At 34.3% G+C, this 12,685-nt stretch overlaps 1 protein-coding gene across 2 annotated transcripts in view; it reads right to left on the bottom strand.

The window, feature by feature from the left end:
* Window positions 1-12,685, bottom strand: part of AGPS (alkylglycerone phosphate synthase) — a 148,994-nt gene that overhangs the window by 55,932 nt on the left and 80,377 nt on the right. For both annotated transcript variants that reach the window (XM_028508778.2, XM_028508777.2), the window contains 2 exons: window positions 12,467-12,575; window positions 1,502-1,629 (listed from right to left, as the gene is read on the bottom strand). In XM_028508778.2, coding sequence (XP_028364579.2) covers window positions 1,502-1,629; window positions 12,467-12,575 — 237 coding nt within the window. The remainder of the gene's footprint in view (window positions 1-1,501; window positions 1,630-12,466; window positions 12,576-12,685) is intronic.

Consider the following 12,685-nt stretch of genomic DNA (forward strand, 5'->3'; position numbering starts at 1 on the left):
CTCTCATAAGGATTTCAGCCTTTAACATTCAGTTATACTTTAACCCCACCAAAGCGACCCGCCACAAGTTCAAGCATGTTGATTCTAGGACTACACTTCTCTTTAAACTCTCTCCTGTGCCCAGAGGTAACACAATCAGGATTATGGGCCCTATGGCTAATTCTTGATGGGAAAAGCAATCCAGCTGATAAGTAACAAAAGCCATTTGAAAATTATAAAAATCATCTTTGTCAACTGTTAGATAAGGTGATGAGTCCATATAGCTGGACTTCCTAAAAGTGAGAAACTGTCAGGAAGAATGAGTTTCTCAGAAAACAAAACTGAACTGAGTATATGGAATAAAAGAGCACTGAAAATGGTAACTATGTGGGTAAACATAACTTTTTTTCCTCATATTAAATTTCTTTAAAATAGTTTTTTCCTCATTTTAAATGTTCTTTAAAACAATAGTGGTTCTCTTGGGATAGTGGGAAGACAGGGCTCCTCACCACTTTTTGTGTCAGTACCTCATCAAGTCTACCATCAACATAGAGTGCCTGCTGGTTAAAATGTCTTTGCCTCATCAGACGCTCCTTCCACTCTGCACTGGTAAACTGTTAGATACCCTATAACAGATCACATTAGAAAGCTCCCACGCCTTCAAGATTCTAGTCTCGTATAGTTTAAGTATTAAAGAACTCGAGGAGTTTGGAGAAAGCAAGAAGAGGCTGAAACATATTCTCTTAACTTCCCCCTGTTAGAAAGTGTGGAAAAAAGAATTTTTTCACAAACCACTGTAGTTCAAACAATGAACTAAATGCCTAAAGAAATGTGAGAATTTCCACACTGATGCACAGAACTAAATAGAGGAAAAAAATTACTTTGTATTACCTAGTCTTTTAAAGACCCTTGAAAATATATCCTTTAAAAGAAGGAAGGAAAAAAGGAAATTCTTTCAGTTATAAGTAAATATATTATGTTATATGATGCTATCCTGTATAGTATCACTTCGTTTAAGCTACAGAATAGGCAACACTATAAAACAAAGTAGAGCCTGGTAGCAGTACATTCTAAGAACTGACTGCCCACAGATAATTTCTAAATTCCTGGGCCACTGATATTCAGCCATTTATTTCAATTTCAATAAATGCCTTAAGAAAAATTAAATATTGCTTCAATTCATCACAAAATATCTCACCCAAAAATAACAAAAGAAAGCATAACATTAAATAAAAGGCAAAGTCATTCAAAGCTATCAACCCAAGTATATATCTTACCTTGGCTTAAAATTGCACAGCACTTTTCAAACCAAAAATAGGTGTATAATTATTGAAAAAAATTGCAACTGCATTTACAGGGATGATTTTAAAATACTACCTTTTGATACAGGACTAGGTGAAAACCACAAATACAACACAATTATATATGAAGATTCTATGTGACATATCAAAATCAATTATACAACAGAATTTAAAAAATCTAAGAATATATGTGTGGGTTTGGTTTTTTGTTTGTTTATTACCTGTTTTGCAATTTCCCTTAAACAGGCTACTCCTTGTTCAAAATTAGGGAAAGCTACTGAGCCAAACTTTTGATATTCAGGGAGTGGTCTGATTTTTATTGTAGCTTCTGTTATCACACCAAGAGTTCCTGAAAAAGAAGGGGAAATAACCCATTATATCATATACCAATTTTCTAAATCATATTTAAATCTATTTTATCTATTTATTCTATTATTATAGTTAAATCTATTTGATCTATTCTGTGGAAATAATGACTAGTCAAGTTTTTCTAGAAAAACTAAGCAATTTTATAATTTCTAAGAAAAGGTTTTAGAATATATTTTTTGTTATATATAAATACTTTAAAACAATTTTTTTAGACTTTATTTATTTATTTCTAGAGAGGGAAGGGAGGGAGAAAGAGAGAAACAGCAATGTGCGGTTGCTGGGGACCGTGGCCTGCAACCCAAGCATGTGCCCTGACTGGGAATCGAACCCGCGATGCTTTGGTTCGCAGCCTGCGCTCAATCCACTGAGCTACGCCAGTCAAGCCTCTTTAAAACTATTTTAAGGTAACCTTTCTTCAAGAAGGTTATATTTAAGTAGTTTTATAAGTATTACAACTTACTGAAAGAAAAAGAAATATTTGAAAAACAACAAGTTTTATATCTCATACGCATTCATACAAAAGTATATATTGATATTTGTGCCTATTATTACTGTGAGAACAATTTACTGGGGCAAAAAGAACTTAACTTTCCATGAGAACTTAAGGTGACAGAAGAAATGAGAGGGACTATTACACCTTGCCTTTTTCCCTAAGAATTAATATGAAGAAAAGACAAAGGCAAGGGAGGTGCTCTTGTGTGAAATAAAAAAAAAGATATTTCAGAGACAAAAATTATCATAAATATATAGCACAAGAGGACCACCAATGAAACAAATGTTCTTTTTCATTATATGGAGGAGTGGGGGACAAATCAGAGTGGAAATAAACAAGTTAAATACAACTACATGATCTAATAGCAATGCTAAAATAGTTGAAAACAATTATATTGACAAGTCTAGCTTTTCAAATTCAGTGGTCCCTGATGTACAAATGGTAGAAATTATTAACACTACTAATAAACTGTTTGCAAATCATAAAAAATGAACAAAGAGGGAAATCTTTGAAAATGTAAAACAATTACAACACCAGAAATAAATGAAAAGTATCACAAAAATCAAAGCTTCCAATAAATTTATAGTATACCTAAAATAAAATGTCAATATATAATACAAGATTAAAAACTACTAAGTCTACCAAAAGTAAATTACATTACATTAAATCACAATATATTTATCACACAATAGGAGGTTTCCTACTGAAATATCAAATATGGCCCTATTATGACTTGTAAAATCACAATGCTTTGCAAGTCTGGCCTAGATAATATTTGAATAAAAAAGATATATCTTGTACATTTTAAATGATAACAAAAGTGACCAGACTTTCTTTCATTTTAGCATCTTTATTGAGATATAATTCAGACCATAAAATTTTATCCATTTAAAGTATAAAATTCAATGTTTTTCATATATTCATAGATATATGCAACTATCATCATAATCAAGTTTAGAACATTTTCATCACGCCCAAAAAGAAACCCATCAAACAACCATTCTCCATTCCCCCTGCACCCTTCAGTCCTAGACACCCACCTATCTGCTTTGTGTCTCTATTCTAGACATTACAGATAAATAGGATCTTAGAATATACGGTCTTTTGCGACTGGCTTCTTTCACTTAGATGATGTTTTGAAGGTTCAATCATGTTATAGCATGTAATAAGTATTCTGTTCTTTTTAAATAGTTGAATATTATTCCACTGTATGTAATAACTCATTTTGTTTAACCATCCATCAGTTGAGGGACATTTGGGCTTGCACTTTTTTTTTTTTACTATTTTAACAGTTTACTATAAAAGGACATAACTCAGGAATAGTCAGATGGAAGAAATGCACAGGGCAAAACGTGGGGGAAAGGGTACAAAGTCTCCATGTCCTCTCCAGATTAAACACCCTCCCAGCACCTCCATGTGTTCACCAACCTGGAAACTCTGTAAAACACTATTTTAGTAACTTTTAGGTAAGTTTCGTTATATAAGCATGATCACTTAAGCCACTGGCAATTGGTGACTACTGTATGTTGCCATGTATAATGCGCACCAGATTTTTGTGAGAATTATACATGGGATTATTACACCCATTAGTATACCCATGGTATGTAATGATTATACCCATATATAATGTGCATCCTATTTTCCCTCAAAAATTTGGGCAAAAAACCTGTACATTATACACAGTAAAATACAGTAATTCAATGTCCAACCTCTCTTCCCTACACAGGGGACAGGGATGAAAGTTCCATAGATTTCTGTTTTGTGGGTGCTATAAATCATGCTACTATGAACATGTGTACAAGTTATTGTGTGGACATATGTTTTCCTTTATCTTGGATATGTACATGAAGACAATTTCAGAATGATCTTTTATCCTATTCCAAGTAACACTTGGCCCTCAGTTACCTTTGACTGAGGCTAAGTTTCAGGTGAGTGCAGCCAAAAGGTGGGGGGCAGGGGAAAAGGCTCACTTCTCCTCAGCTTTAAATGGTGGGACAGAGGCTCTACTTTTAATACTGTGCTAATACTGGGGTCCCAATCACCCTTATCTTAGCTTGTAAAGGGCTGGAATCTTACTAGAAGCAAACCAAGAAGACCTTCTTTCCTTCCTCCTTCCCCCTAGCACTCAGCTCCTAAAGCAAGGGTGTCCTTAAAGAAAATCCTGCCATTGTTCTCTCTGCACACACACCTCCAGAGCTGCAGGCTGAAACTTTGCCTAGAAGGGGAAAGACACCATAAAACAGCTCCTGACTTCTTCCAAAGGCAATTACTTTATTTTCAACATAGCATGGAAAACTTCAATGGCCAGTAGTTTAATCATTCATGGTTATGTAATGAAACTCTGTAAGAGTAGAGAATGTGGTAAAAGATAATGGGGAGGACCTAAAACTTCCTAGGCAATAAGCAAAATGTAGGCCAGCTAGTTTGCCTGGGCAGAAATAGTAGGAATACTGGAAGTCCTAGATAGAGCAATCAGACAAGAAAAAAAGGCATCAGAATTGGAAAGGAAGAAGTAAAACTGTCTCTATTTGCAGGTGACAAAAAATTTTATGTATAGAAAATCCTAAAAACTCAACCAAAAAGCTCTTAAAACTAATCAATGAATTCAGTGTAGTTAAAAGACAAATTTAATATAAAAATCAATAGCATTTTTATACACTAACAATGCATTTTACAAAAAAGACATAAACTGATCCCATTTACAATAGCATCAAAACAATAAAATACTTAGGAATAAACTTAACCAGGTACGTGAAAGATCCCTACTCTGAAAACTGTAAGACACTGATGAAAGAAATTGGAGAAGACACAAACACACTAATTAGAAAGGTATCCCATGTTCGTGAAATAGAAGAATATTGTTAAAATGTCAATACTAACAAAAGCCATCTATAGCTTCAATGCAATACCTATCAAAATTCCAAAGGCATTTTGACAGGGAACAAAAAAACTCCTAGAATTTACGGTAGTGGGAACCACAAAGACTCTGAACAGCCCAAGAAGTCCTGAGCCAGACGTGTCACACCTGATTTCAAATTATACTACATAAAGCTATAGTAATCAAAACAGTATGGTACTAGTCTGAAAACAAACAAATAGACTAATGGAAAAGAACAGAGAGCCCAGCAATAAACTCAAGTATATACAGTTAACTAATATTCGACAAGGGAGCCAAAAACATTCAATGAAGAACAGACAGCTTTTAGTAAGTGGTGCTGGGAACACTGGATATTCACAAGTTAAGAAAATGAAGGGTGACCCCTATCTTACACCACTCACAAAAATTAACTTGAAATAAATTAAAGACTTTAATGTAAAACATGAAACTCCTAGAGGAAAATATAGGGAAAAAGCTACTTGACATGAGTCTTGGTAATAGTTTTTTGGAAATCACCTAAGGCACAACCAACAAAATCAAAACAAACAAGTGGAACTATATCAAACTAAAAAGCTTCTGCACAGCAAAAGAAACCATCAACAAAGTGAAAAGGCAACATACAGTATATACCTATACATAGCAATTACATTTACTATGGGAAGGGAGATGCCTGAAAGACAAGGATAGAAGGTAGATTTTCCCCTATACGTCCTTCCATACCTTTTGAGTTTTTTACATGTTTGTATGTATTTTAATTTTGTACATGTAATTACTTATTTAAAAAGTTAATGCTATACACACACAAACATATATATCTTTACATTAGCAAAATGCTTTAAATTTTTAATTCTACATCAAAATTCTAAGATACTGGTAAGAAATGACCATATCTCAAATTTCTGTATACCCATCTGCCTCATATGTACCGCAGGCATTTTAAAGTAGCAAAACCCGGCATGAAACTATCAGTGAGGTTAAGAAAATTAGTAAAATAAGACTTTGCATTATTGCAAGGTTAATGAAATCACCAGAGCAAGTCTAACTATCCAGCTATGAGTTATGCAGGGAGACCCCACTGTGAAACCAAAATACAGACCGATAGAGGTCATCTTCCATTAACACATATTCAAATTAAGCCAATCACAAATGGATACATCTCAATTCACTTCATCAAAAGGCTCACTTGTGTGTAGGTTTTACCATATTGATTCTTTTGCTCTGAGAATATTATGTCCATGCAGTGATATAAAATACTTGATTACATATTGCTTGATTATATGCACATTATACCAATATTTTATACCAACCTAATTTAATTTTTTATAATAGCTCCATGATAATGTGACAAAATAGAGGCTAGTATGCCTTTCACTTTTCTTTGTTTTAATAAAAATGTATTACAATAAATTTTATAATTTTTAAATGTTTGTTCTAAAGAAAATTAAATGTTTCAATTATTATTATAAAATGCAAGTATTTGCTTGAAGCAAATCAAATCTTTCATAATTTGAAAATATACTTTCAGGTGACTCTAGGACTGAGAAGAATGGCAGTCATTTGATTCTGAATCCTCTCCCTTTATTCTTCCCCAAAAAACATAAAAATCAACAAAGAAAATAAATAAAACCACATAGGAACTACACCTTGAGTATTACTAGGGGACGAAACAAAAATAAACAAAAAATAAACCTACAACATTTAAATTAACTGTAAGTAGAGATTTTAAAAAATAATAATAATTTCAACACACCTCCTAAACCTTCCAGCTGCTACAAGCTTGAAAGAGCAGAAAGTAAGAACAGGCTTAAAAGATTATATAAGAGCCTTGGCTGATGTGGCTCAGTGGACTGAGTGCTGGCTAGCCTGCGAACGAAAGTGTCGCCGGTTCAACTCCCAGTCAGGGCATGTGCCTGGATTGTGGGTATGGTCCCCTACTGGGGACACATGAGAAGCAACCACACATTGATGTTTCTCTCCTTCTTTTTCTCCCTCCCTTCCCTTCTGTCTAAAAATAAATAAATAAAATCTTAAAAAAAAAAAAAAAAAAGACTGCACAGGTTTGAAAATGGGAGGAACCAGAAGTGGCAGCCTTGGAGAAGCAAGAGGAGTATCTTTAGGGGAGCATAATATTTAGAGAAATGTGATACTCTTGGAAACAAAGTAGTGAAAGGAAAGAATAAAATGAAGAAAAATTACTGCTCTCACAGAGACAAGATGCTATGCCTTCTCCTAACAAAACCACTACCACCCATAACAAGGAGCACAAAAGAGGGTAGAAGTGAAAGAAAAAAACACTCTTAAACTAGGAACCCTTTCCAAGTAATAAATAGGAGCAGAGAAAGGCAAATGAAATCCATTTAAATAAAAACTGCAAAGTCAGAAAATGTTAAAAAAAAGCTTTCCTGCAGGTGAAAAGCTCCTCCTCCCCAAACCAACCTTGATCCTAATGACAACTGTAACAAATTTCAAACTGAATTAAACATTGTCAAACAAGCATTTGTGGATGTGAAAAACACTTAAATCAGAAATATAAACACTAAGAAACATAAACATAAGTTGACAAAATATAAGAAATAAGAGATGATTAAACTCAGAAATGGAACAGCAGCAGCAGCAACAAACATAAAAAAATGAAGGCTGAGTTATAAGAAATCCAAAAGAGAACAGAGAATAGATTTAATGAAAACTTAATGAAGGACACTGAAGAAAGGCAGGAAAATGACCAAGATAAAATGAAATACAAAAAAAACAAGTCAAGAATAAAGGTTAGAGAAAAAAAACAGTGGTTGGTATAAGCAGCAAGCAAAGGAAGTCAGATATATGTATAATTGGAGTCCCTGAAGAAGAAAACTCAAAACAATGGGGAAAAATCCCTAATATACACACTACAATACAAACAAATTTTCCACAAACAAAATCTGAATATACACATAGAAAGAGTCCACTGGGAACCAGAGCAAAATGATATATGACAATAAACTCTGACTTGTAAAAGCATTAAATTTTAACAATAAAGAAATAAAAAAAATTTCAGGGTCTCCAGGCAAACAGAGGAAACAAGCTACAAAGGCAAGAAAGCTGACATCAGATTTCTTTAAAACACCACACAAAACCAAACCAACAGTGGAGCAGCATTTTCAAAAACAAGAGAGAAAAGTGTGACCTTAAGGATATTTACATCCACTCAAGCTGTCCTGCAAGAATTGAGGCCACAGGAAAACAGTTTAGAACATCCCAGAACTCACAGGATGTACAACTGTGCCTCTCCTGACGAATCCCCACTAAAGAATGAGCATTATTTAACCAAAAGATGACCAATAAAACTACAAAAAAGAACCAATAGTAAGCATCTCATCTACCTCATTCTACAGAAAAGGCTAAACGGTGGGGTCATGGGTTTTTTTTTTTTTTTAAATGTACTATTAAACATTTTTCAGATAGAAGTGCAAATCATTGTAAGTTACTAGTAAACTCCATACATAGGAAAAGAATTCAGTGCATTTCAAATGCTTTGACTATTTATTATAATTTTAATATATTAATCATGCTACAACATTTATAATGAGAAGCTGCTTGTTAACAATACGAAAACTTCATTAACACAAAACAAGACAAAAACACTAAACTTAACATGGTTAGTCACATGTGGAACTCAGTAGGATAGGGAAAATAGGCTTTTAAATGATAATACTTTCAAGAATGTCCTCAAATGATTCAACTGCAGCAACAGAATATATTTTTAAAGCTCAAGGAAAAGTTTATGATTCACATTTAAGGCAGGTTATTATTTACATAGTTCAAATAGCAAATGAAAATACATTTTATAAAAGAATATGATTTCACATAAAATTAGTTCCTCAATCATACTGTCTCTTGGCCTATATTAAGATGATTCTACATCCACATATACAAAGAAATGGGGATTAGGGACCACAGATACATGTGTAAAGATCAATAATGCCAAAATAATAAACAACCACAACAACGGTGATAAATTTAACATTTACTGACTACTTACGGCATGCTTATAAACTGCTTAGCATAATCTCATTCAATCCTCACAAAAAGCTTATGAAAATGATTACTTTATTATCCCCATATTATAGCTGAGGACATTGGGTGTAGAAAATTAGCTAACTGAAAGAGTCACAGAAATATAAGTAGTGAAACCAGGATTAAAATCCAGATATGACAGATTTCACAGTTTGTGCCCTTAGATCATATGGCACTCTGCATGTATATTTATAATAAAATCTCATTTTAATACAGTAACTTACCCTAGAATAGAATGTTTTTATAAATCATATTTCTTTGCATACTTACTATGATGAGTTTGTCTTCCTTAAATTTATTCAAAAATTGACAACAGGGAAGTAGTCTAGTCTTTTAAATGAAGTTCAGACTACTTTAAAAGGCATAAAGGCCATATTATTTCCCTAACTATAACGGTGCAGCCAAGAGGGGGGTCCCAAATAGGGATTTGTGATGGGGTCCAGAACTCAAGGTATCCAGGAAATATTAGAAAAATATATACAGGATGTCCTCACCCCCCACCCCCCCATGTCTGAGCTGGGGGAATGGGACACATGGAGCAAGCCCATTCCAAGCTGTGTCCTATAGCAACAGCTTTGCAGCTAACCTCTGGTATGGTCATTTAGCATACCTATAACCTTTAACTGGTTTCATGGATATGTTAAATAGCTGTGGCCATGCTTTGAGCCAGGGGGATGGAAGTGACTTCCACCCAAGAGGTAAGTAGGAGGCAGCTCCCCCTGATTACAGCACCTGTGTGAGAGCTTGGAGAAGACTGGCTCCATACCATGGGGACACACCTGCCCAGACTTACAATAGCCCAGTAAAGCTGGAAGAATACAGGAATGCTGGCAGGTGTAACTGACTGTAGGAGTCAGATATGAGGCTGCAGAGCAAGACTGGTGTGAGGATTTAAACCCAGGTGCAGCGGCCATGCGGGGGAGAACCACGTGGCTTTGGGGTGCTACCTTTTGCCACATGGCTTAGGAAGCAGGAGAGACTTTGCCTGGAAGAAAAGGGGTGAAAGGGCTCTTGCTGGTGGGCCATGAGAAGGTGCCACATGGTACTGGATTAACTGGAGATCGTGGTGGCGACAGCTGATGGTGCTGGGAGCCTGAATCACGGACTTCTACTTCTTTTCCTGAGATAAGATACCCCAGACTAGGGCAGAGGGAGAAGGAAGTACTGTGTGCAGGCTGTGGGTATTCTAAAGGACTTTAGTATTTTAATGAAGACATTGTCACTACTCTAAGTCTGTATAGCTTTTAAAGAAATAATTCCTTTTCACAAATCTCTGGCATTGAGAGATGTCTTTCCTTTGGCGGCAGGCATAGCGAACCTAGTGTGGGGAGGACTCCTGGAGAAAAAAGGGAAGTCCTTTTGGTAATAGTATATCGTACACACCCACCTTGGGTCTGTTCTGTAACATAACCACCCTATAACCCCCACTATTCTGCCCTCAGAGCTGCTGCCCAGTCCACCCTACAATTAAATCTTATGTTTCCGTTATACTGAAAAACTCAGCTTCATAACACTGGCATGGTTCTTTCTCATTTCTAAGCCTGCCCACATGCAGTTCTCTCTGCAGGGTAATTCCCTCCCACCTTATTCCCTCAAGCCCATCAGGAGTTATTTTCTCCTTATCAAACCTCAAGGACCATTTTAGGTATGGCCTCTCTTGGGAAGTTTTCTTAATACCCATTAATGTGAACTTTTGTCTATATTTTTCCAGTGTTTTCCTCTGTCATAGAATTTATTATACTGTATTATAAAGGTCTATCATTACTGCTGTCCTCAGTGTGCCAGTAGAGAACCTCACACCAGACTTTAAAAATGCTAATCAATGGGATTTTCAAAATGTCTGAAGTTGTTACTTGAAAAGATAATTTATATTTACAGAGCTCATTCCAACTATGTGTGTATGAATAGTATAATTAATAATTATGTTTTAATACCTAATTATCATTCAATTTGACATCTGGTGGCAAGTTATATTCTTTTAGTTAACTTTTAGATGATGCAATAGCACAAAAACATCCAAAGTGATATTAGAGAACTGTATTAAAGTAATTTAACATTTTATTTTTCTTATTAAAAATGTTCTGTTTTTTCCTTAGAAGGGTATACCAATCAGAAAAGCATTAAGAACAAACAAAAACTCAGACACAGGCAACAGTATGGTGGTTATCAGAAGGAAGTGGGGTGGGGGAGTAACAAAAGGTAAAGAAGGTCAAATCTATGGTGATGGAAGATTTAACTTTGGGTGATGAGCACACAATGCAATATACAGGTAATGTGTCATAGAACTGCACACTTGAAACCTACAAAACTTTATTAACCAATGTCATCCCAATAAATTTAATTTAAATATATACTAAAAATACATAAAAATAAAAAATAAGAGTAAAATGGGTAGCTATATTGACAAAGATTTGTCATTTGTTGTTATAAAAAAAATCTAAACTATTCCACTGATCATAACTCAATATTTGACCTTCAGCATGCTCTAAAAGACCTTGTTTTCCCCTCCTTGATGTCAGTGTCAAAGGTTAGAATTTACCCTGGCTTATTATAAATTGCTTTTAATACATGCATATACCTAAATGTTTCCAAAACCTATCTTTTTTTAAGCTTGTACCATCTTCTGAAGAGTTCCTCTGCTAATTTAGAAACCTTATTTTACCTTACTTCTCTTAATTTAAGAATCTCTCTACCATTCTAAGAATTAAAAAATAAGCCCATGTTCACTTTCAATTCACAGTGCCCATGTAACAGTGAGTTTGCAAAATAAAACGACGATTAGTTTTCTTTCTGAATGGTATAGGAATTGAATGTTTGGAGTAAAATAAAAAACTACATTCTAATCTACACAGCATCAAGGAGCCAAGCAAAGGATATTGCTTAAGTAGCGACAAAAGAAAAGACGAACATTAAGTTTTAAAAGTATATGAATCACCAGAATTCTAAATTCTACTTCTTGAACAAAGCAACAAGCAATAACAGAGATATAGAAAGGCAGGACAATAAAACAACACTTTATCAGTCCTTTCCCCTAATTATTCAGGCAACATAAAAGAATATTATAACATAAAATGTTAAAACAAACCATTTTAAACCCTAACAACTACTCTTCTTAATATTATTAAAAACTCTAAGAGAAAAATCAAATAAAACCCAAAAGACCAAGCTGTCTCTAAAACTATAACAAAGAAAAATGTAAGAAGGTTAATAAGATGTTCTCATAATAAAAACTTTATGAAGTACTACTAAGGTAATAAAACTTCTTAAAAATCACTATTCTTTAAATATATATATGTCTTTCTTTCAAAGATTTGATATCACAACATCACAGATTTTCACAAAACTGAGTCACTAACCTGTATTTTTTCATAATAAATCTGCAGTAATATTTACCTTCAGATCCCATGATGAAGTGATGGATATCAGGGCCTGTTGACATACGAGGTCCTTGACAGCTTTTTTCTATTATACCTCTAGGTGTTACCATTTTTATATGAACCACCTGTTTAATACAATGCACGATGTAAATTCTAGACATATGTCAGTGAATGCTGTGTGTATATGTACACACATCCATATATTTATACAAAACGCTATTTTTTAAATATTAGG

Source organism: Phyllostomus discolor, chromosome 4, assembly GCF_004126475.2.
Source record: "Phyllostomus discolor isolate MPI-MPIP mPhyDis1 chromosome 4, mPhyDis1.pri.v3, whole genome shotgun sequence".
NCBI classification, from domain to species: Eukaryota; Metazoa; Chordata; class Mammalia; order Chiroptera; family Phyllostomidae; genus Phyllostomus; species Phyllostomus discolor.